The 8,368-nt window shown below is 53.1% G+C and overlaps 1 protein-coding gene across 4 annotated transcripts in view; it reads left to right on the top strand.

The window, feature by feature from the left end:
- Positions 1 to 6,544, top strand: part of Mxra7 (matrix remodeling associated 7) — a 23,947-nt gene extending 17,403 nt beyond the window's left edge. For 3 of the 4 annotated variants that reach the window (XR_007834276.1, XM_051181191.1, XM_051181205.1), the window contains one exon: positions 1,453 to 2,872. Coding sequence is in view for 2 of the 4 variants with exons in the window: in XM_051181205.1 (XP_051037162.1) it covers positions 1,453 to 1,465 (13 nt within the window). In the remaining 2 variants the exon portion in view is untranslated. Of the gene's footprint in view, positions 1 to 1,452; positions 2,873 to 5,445 lie in introns of those variants that run through there. The other variant, XM_051181182.1, reaches the window with a different exon arrangement.
- Positions 6,545 to 8,368: the final 1,824 nt, after the last annotated feature.

Here is an 8,368-nt window from a genome sequence, read left to right as displayed (position 1 = left end):
GGACGGTCAGGGTGGCTCACTGAGTAAAGGTGCCTGCTGCCACGCCTACAAGCCTGAATTTGATCCCCGAGACTAAAGTGATGACAGGAGAGAGCTAGCTCCTGGGACTTTATCCCTGACCCTCAAATATGCCCATCCACAACACATACACTCACACATCCACAATAAATAAATAAATAGCTAAAGATGTATAATAATAATAATAATAATGAAGCCCATCCATGGTTACCATCAAATGAACGGAACCGTCCTCAGACCGGCAGGGCGCCCGTCAACCCCGCCCCTACCAGACCGCCTGTGTGGTCCCAGGCTGACACACAGGGGCACCTGGTTATCTGGTAAAGGTTGCACTGCCGCCTTCGCCTTCTCGTCTTGAATGGTCTGCTGGGCCACCGCAGCTGCACCTAGAACCCTGCGCTGCAGCAGCTTCCAGCTCTGCTCTCCGAAGGCTTGCTTACAGGTCCCTGGGGAGTGGCAGTTAGGAAGCTAGAGGTCCCAGGGGCTTCTCCTCTGATCTCATTTGAGAATTGCTGCCCTCAGGCCTGCTCAGACAGCGCCTGGGAAGTGTCCGCGCTGGAGTACACTGACCTTTGAGCAGACATGCGCAGCCCTCCCCTGCTCCCCACATTGGCTGTCCCTGCCTCCTCCTTCCGAAGCTTCTCTTGGGGGTGCTGCCTCCCTCTGTGTGACTGGGATCATTGGCTAATGAAGCAGACAAAACAAGGCTTTTGGGCTCGGCAGGATATCCCAGTCTACAAGTGGGACCCCGCTTGTAGACTGGGCTGTGTAGGCAGGCCAGGCTGGGTCCCCTCTCTGCTGCAGCTGGCAGTCTAAAGGACGGTCAACTTTTGACTCATGGAAATAGACAGGACCCAAGAGGACGGTTTTGAACAGCATATTAGGGCTGTAAGGGAGGTGGGAACCCCAGCCCTCACTTCAGTTCCGGCTCTTCCCGAGTGAATCTAATTGCCCAATGTGTGCATTGACTCCAGCTTGCAGAAGAGGGCGCCAAAGGCACAAAATAAGATTACTTGCCTTCAGAGAGGTTTCCCTTGGGGGAACTTCTGGAGAAGGTGCAGTCCTCACTGGAGACAAAGACCCAGGCAGCAGGAAGCAAAACTTACCTAGGGCGATAGGATGTCATTAGTGTAACCAACCACACATGCAGGATGTGCAAGCTCACTGCCCAGCACTCTAGAAGCTGGAAGAGGCCCGTGGCCGCCTGGCTGGGGTGTGGGGGTGGGGATGGGGACTGACCAGTGGAGTCTTTGTCGCTGTAGAGTGTGCAGAGCACACAGCTGGTCTGAGAAAGCAGCAGAGTGTAGCCGTGGCCTCTGCAATCCCAACCATTCCCCCTTCTGGTCCCCGTACCTACTCCGTCCTTGTCCTGTGCTGCTTCTAGAGTAAACTGAGAGAGATACATGATCTTTTTCTCCCTATTTCTCTTTACAGAGCTGAAGAATAATGAAGGTGTCCTTAGCCTCCTCCTGAAGGCTTTCTTTGCTTTTGACATCTTAAAAGCTTGATTTAAGAAAAAAAAAAAAAAAAAAGTCTGGGTGGTGGTGACGCACGTCTTTAGTCCCAATACCAGGGAGACAGAGGCAGGCAGATCTCTGTTGAAGTTTGAGGTTAGCCTGGTCTACAGAGCGAGTTCCAGGGCAGGCTCCAAAGCTACAGAGAAACCCTGTCTCTAAACAAACAAACAGGGAACCCCCAGGGAGGAGCCCGTGCAGGCTTGGGGTGGTGGGGGAGAGTTTGCAAATCTGCTGACATGCTGACACTCCCCCACCCCAACATACAGACACCTTGGGTTCCCCTGGGCTAGCAAGATCTGCTCAGAGGTGTTGGGGAGGGGGTTGCCAACACCATGGGCTCAGGCCTTGGGCTTTTCTTACCAGCCATGTTTGCTCCCCACACTCCCTTATGCCCCCCACACCCTGTTCACACGACCCCCACCTCATACTTTCGTTCTCACTGAAGCCAAACCACCAGGTTTGAGAAGTGACAGTCAAATAAGGTGAAGCCCAGCAGCGCTTACTTGCTGACGGAGATGTCACACACACCCTTGTAGGGGGGGCTTTCCCCTCTTTCTCTCTGGCAGGAATGATTCATGCCAGGCACCCGCTTTAGCGTGGTCTCCCTTTTCTCTTTGCCCCCACCCCAGGAGTCTCGGGTGCAACCCTCTTGGTACTAAGAGGCCTTTACACTTAGTGTTCTTACCAGGTCAGCCTGGCCTCCACGGCCTCCACGGCCTCCACGTCCGCTTGCAGTAGCAGCATTAGCTTCCGGTAGATATCTGGATTGTGCATTTCCTAGGTTTTTCCTAGATGACTTTGAACCTCACTAGATAACTTCCCAGCAGCCCCACGTTTTTCAGATTTTTATATTTGACAGTATTTATACTATATACGAAACAGTTCTGAAATCTTAGACTTGTTGGTGAAGACATTTTCTTTTCTAAAACACTGAGTTTTTAGAAGAATTTTCATTTAATAGAAAGCTGGAAAAATGTCTAGCATCAACTCCTAAGCCGGGCATTCCTGGCTGCCTTATCCCATGCCTAATAACTTGGGTTCAAGGCTTAGGGCTGAACAGGCAACAACGTCACACACACAAACTCAAGCAATGCCTTTGACACAGAGTCAGGTGACCAACAGAGTCGAGCTCACTTGCTCCTGAACAGCAATAGTGAAGTCCCTCTCTGGGCTGGGATTTCCTCCTCTTAGGGGAGTGTGAGCTCTGGATCTCCTCAGTTAGGCTTATGTGGAAACCTGAGTATGGCTCTGTGAGCAGGAAGCCCCTCACCCCTGGCGGTTTGGCTCGCTACTTATAGCCTGTGTTCCAGCCAATAAAATGTTAAGTAGAGGACCTTGATTACTGTGTGTTTCTTCAGCTTGCTTTATTAAAACAAAACCAAGACCTCTTTAGAAACAAATTTTAACCCTCCTGTGCATATCTGATAAAAAACACAGCTCCGGGCTGGAGAGAGGGCTATTTGGCTAAGAACACTTGCTCTTGCAGAGGATCTGGAGTCTGTTCTCAGCACCCAGGTGGGGGCTCACAAACATCCATAACTCTAGTTCCAGGGGATCCAGTTCCCTCTCCTGACCTCTGAGGGCATCAGACAAAAAACACATAAAAATAAGTATAAATAAATAAGTAAATGCCACAGCCCTATGGGTCCTGGGGTGGTGGTGGTGTACGGCGGTGATCCCAGTACCTAGGGGCAGAGTTTACATAGTGAATTCCAGACTAGCAAAGACTACATAGTGAGACCGTCTCAACACCACCCCCAGAATCCTAAAAATAATAATAGCAATAATAACTGCAATACATACACAATCACAGCCACCAAAACATTATGGACAGCTCATTAAGAGACGGTGCTAAACGTATCTGACCAGTGATTTCACCCTTGGCTCTCAGTACCCGCCCCCTCTGTTCCACACCTCTTTTCTTCACATAGTGGGGTACAGAGTGCACCCTGTGTGCCCTCTCTACCTCTTACGGCAGGACTGACTAGAGACCTAGTTTGTCCAGACAAAGGAGGGTAGGAATTGGGACGTCGGTACTCCAACTTCTAGATGCCATGGTAGACAGAAAACCGTTTGTTGAGTGGAGGATGTGACGGTGCGAGGGTAGAAATGTCATTAAAAGCACAAGACGGAGCCTGGCATGCTGGCACACACCTTTAATCCTAGCACTCAGGAGGCAGAGGCAGGAGGATCTTTGTGAGTTCAAGGCCAGCCTGGTCTACAAAGCAACTTTAAGGCCAGCCAGAACTACAAATTATCAAAGACAAATGAAAAGGCATAAGCCGGACGGTGGTGGTGCACGCCTTTAATCCCAGCACTTGGGAGGCAGAGGCGGGTGGGTCTCTGTGAGTTCCAGACCAGCCCAGTCTACAAGAGTTAGTTCCAGGACAGCCAGGGCTACACAGAGAAACCTCCGTGTGTGTGCTGTGGGGCACACACAATAGGAACAATTTAAAGAAAAAGCATAAAACCTAACACACCAGGACCACTTCTCCAAAGAGTGCAGTGACTAATAGCTTTGCTGAAGCCTGGTGGGCTGTGATGGACCTACATAACAGCTGTGGCAGACATGGCCCTGAGGAAGGCTAAGATCTGAGCCTGCAAGTGTGGCTCGAGCTCCTCCAGGCCCCAGAGCAGCGTGTCATGGAGAGACAGGAACTACAGAATCAAGAAATCCAGATAGCAAGATGGAACTGGGATGCAGCGGCCTGCTGCTGACAAGTGCAGGGCACTGCAGTGGAAAAAAACAGGACCACACGCTGTCCCTGGCTTCAGCTGTTCAGCTCACCCTTGATATTTGCCCTGGGAGTCATTCTGCACTAGTCACATGGCGTGGCGGAATCTCATAAACCACAAAGACGCCACAGAACCATGTGGTCAACACCCAGGTCCATCTGCATCCACGCCCACTTTGTGTACATAAGGAAGAGGTGTCTCTCTAGGCAGCAGAACCCCAGGGGCTAGATTTCAACCTACCTCCACATATCCAGCACTCTGCCTACACATCTGTCCACCCACATTTGTATGTACCCACTCCCCTTGCTTCTGGCCCATCCCTCTAAACTGAGGCTGCTCCTAACCCAACCCATGCTTCCCAGCACCTCAAGCCTTGCCGCATGTGAGATGCAAATCAGGCAGGGCCCACAAGGAAACTGAGACCCAGGATTTCTTTGGGCTGAGGGTGTTTGTGCAAAGCGCCTGCTGCATTTTAGGTGGCTCTTACACTGCAAAGCAAAAGGAGTTAGAAAGGAGGACAGTCTCCACCTGGCCAAGGGCACAGCTCCCACCCACCCCTCACTCCCCTCACCCCCCCATCCTGGGCAGCTCCCACCCCTCACTCCCCCCCCCGCCCTGGGCAGCTCCCACCCCTCACTCCCCTCACCCCCCCCCCGCCCTGGGCAGCTCCCACCCCTCACTCCCCCCCCCGCCCTGGGCAGCTCCCACCCCTCACCCCCCCGCCCTGGGCAGCTCCCACCCCTCACTCCCCTCACCCCCCCCATCCTGGGCAGCTCCCACCCCTCACCCCCCCCGCCCTGGGCAGCTCCCACCCCTCACCCCCCCCGCCCTGGGCAGCTCCCACCCCTCACTCCCCTCACCCCCCCCCGCCCTGGGCAGCTCCCACCCCTCACTCCCCCTCACCCCCCCATCCTGGGCAGCTCCCACCCCTCACTCCCCCTCCCCCCCCCCCGCCCTGGGCAGCTCCCACCCCTCACTCCCCTCACCCCCCCCATCCTGGGCAGCTCCCACCCCCTCCCCCTCCCCCCGTCCGTCCTGGGCAGTTCCCACCCACCCCTCACTCCCCCCGCCCCCCCCCCGCTCTGGGCAGCTCCCACCCCTCACTCCCCCCCGCCCCCCACCCCCCACCCCCGGTCGGGAGCATCCGTTTCCTCTCATCCTCTCTTTTCAACAGAGTTCAGAAAGAACAGCTGGCTGCCATCTTCAAGCTCATGAAGGACAACAGGGAGACGTTTGGTGAGATGTCTGATGGAGACATGCAGGAGCAGCTCCGACTCTATGATATGTAGGCCTGTCGCCCAGCAAGACATGACCCGGGACACCCTGGCAACCCTGAGGGACTTGGCCCACCCGGTTGTGGTTCCCAGACCACCTTGTGAAAACAGAGATGTGTGTTACATGAGGATTCGCTTGGCCCTGGACTTTTCTATCATGTTGGAGGAATCGGCATTGTTTTCTTCAGAGGGAGGGAGCCCCGGACCCCTCCGGCTTCAGCTCATTGGTGAGGGTCCAGCTGTGTCCTGTTCTGCAGACCAGGGCAGGTGGTCCGGGAGAGATGATGGGGCTTGGTGCTTGGAACCCTAAACACATTGTGTAGACAGAATCCGAGGTTCTATAGGGGAGATGGCGTACTAACACCACACCCTTCATTCTGCCCTAGGGGCATTTGTGGAAGAATGGGGTGATGGCAGAAAGTATTAAAAGGATCAGCTGTTCCCCTGGGGTAGCACAGAGGCGTCAATTAAGAGAGCTGCTGCCACTGTTGACCTTCACCTTCCATTCGGTCACGCCTTGAGTAAGTTTGGCACACAGAGAGCTGTGCTGGGCACTGTCCACAGAAGGAATGGGACACAACAGGGCCTGGGGTACAGCGTGTGCTTAGCAAGTTCAAGGCCCCCGAGTTCCATCCCCAGCACAGACACCCTCCTCTCCCCACCCCCACCCCCAAAACCACAGTGTGATCTGCATCTCTGGTGAGACTAAAAGGCCTTCAGACCATGAGAAAGGAGCAGAAGGCATTTGGGAAAATGTTCCAGTGTCCCCTAGAATAATGCCTGGGGTGTCACAGGACACCACTCAGTGACAATTCGGAGGAGACACAGCAGCTCCTTCATGTTTACCAGTCCTACTTCTTGTCACCCCACTCTGCCAGAAAGTTCATGGCCTGAGCAAACAGAATCAAAGGTATGCTGAGGACAGGAAGTAGGAAAGCTCTTACAACTGACTTTTATTTGCTAAAATAAAACTAAATCAATATGAAGACATAACTCAAACTGTGCAGAGCAGAGTTAACTTTTGAAAGGTTTACTTCATTTTAGCCAAGCATGATGGCATACAACCTTAATCCCAGCCCTTGGGAGGCAGAAGTAGGCAGATCTCTCTGAGTTTGAGACCAGTCTGGTCTACAGAGAAAGTTCCAGGACAGCTATACAGAGAAACCCTGTCTCAAAAAACAAAACAACACAAAAAAGATTTTATTTTATTATTATTATTAGTTTTCTGGTTTTTCAAGACAGGGTTTCTCTGGGTAGCTCTGGCTATCCCGGAACTCACTCTGTAGACCAGGCTGGCCTCGAACTCACAGAGATCCACCTGCCTCTGCTTGCTTCCTGAGTGCTGGGATTAAAGGTATGCACTACCCACCCAACCAAGATTTTTATTTTTAGCTGTGTATGTGTGCGTGTGCACACATGAGCGTGTTGGTTGTATTGTGAGTGCAGAGGCTTGGAGAGGTGGCTTGGCAGTTCAGAGCGCCTGTTGCTCTCTCTTCCAGGGATTTCAGTTCAATTCCCACAGCCCCTGTCAGGCCTCTCATGACCTCCTGGAACTCCTCGTCATCATGAGCACTATACTCAAGCGGTACATGCACACACGGGCACACACGTGTGTGTGCATGCACACTAAAAAGCTTCTGTAGACTCAGAAGCTATTCTTAAATATTCCTGGCATCACTGGAGTGAACAGGATGTTCACTCCACCCCATGAGCTGAAACCAAGAGGAAGTGTCAAGTGTTAAGAGGAAGAAAACCCAACAGCGTTGGGGTCACTGAAAAGCATAAGGCAGGTGTGATGGTTGACACTGATTGTCCAACTGGCAGAATTCCCCAGGAGACATACCCAGTCGTGCCTGGGAGGGCGTTTCCAGGGAGGATTAGCTGAAGGGGAGAGGCCTGTGCGCTGAGTGCGGGCAACACAGCTTGTGGGCCCCTGCCTGAATGGCAAAGGGAAAGTGAGTGGAACACAGGCATTCATCCTGACCTCCGACTCCGGCCAACCGTGCCCAGTGTGGGGGAAAGTGAGTGGAACACAGGCATTCATCCTGACCTCCGACTCCGGCCAACCGTGCCCGGTGTGGCTAGCTGCACCCCACTCCACTCCCACTGCCCTGCCCTGCTCACTCCTCACCGGAACGAACTGTATCCCCAAACTGGGCAGAGTGAATCCTTCCTCCCTTAATTTGCATCTTGCCAGATCCTTGGTTATGGCAGTGAGACGTAGGGTATGAGTTAGAGGCAGAGAATCATGAGGATGGAAGTTAGGGTCCCAGCGTCTGTGTCGCAAGCTGGATGCCCCCACAAGCACCTGCAGCCTCGGTCCTGAAGGGGGTGGAGACAGGGGGATTGCTGAGAAGGAAATGGCAGCTGACACTCTGGCCTCCATGTGAACATGAAGGCTTGAGTGTACACGCTCACACACACAGAGAAAAATAATTAATATTATTTGGCTGTTTTATTTTTTTTGGGGGGGGGGACAGTTTCACTGTGTAGCCCTGGCTGTCCTGGAACTCTCTCTGTAGACCAGGCTGGCCGTGAACTCATAGAGACCTGTCTGCCTCTGCCCCCCACACCCTGAGTGTTGGAATTAAAGGCAAGCGGCACCACCACCCAGCTAAAGTAATATTAAAAGAGAGAGAGAGAGAGAAAGGCTGTTCATGGTGGCATACTCCCTTAATCCCAGCACATAGGAGACAATAGTGGAGGAGCTCTAAGTTTGAGGCCAGAGTGGTTTATGTGGTGAGTTCCAGGACAGCCAGGGCTACATAGAAAGACCCTGTGTCCTGGAGGAGGAGAGAAGGGAGGGGAAGGGGAGAAGAAAGA

This window comes from Phodopus roborovskii, unplaced genomic scaffold, assembly GCF_943737965.1.
Source record: "Phodopus roborovskii unplaced genomic scaffold, PHOROB, whole genome shotgun sequence".
Lineage (NCBI taxonomy): Eukaryota > Metazoa > Chordata > Mammalia > Rodentia > Cricetidae > Phodopus > Phodopus roborovskii.
The sequence above is the reverse complement of the archived record's forward strand: the minus strand, read 5'-3'. Positions and strand labels throughout refer to the sequence as shown.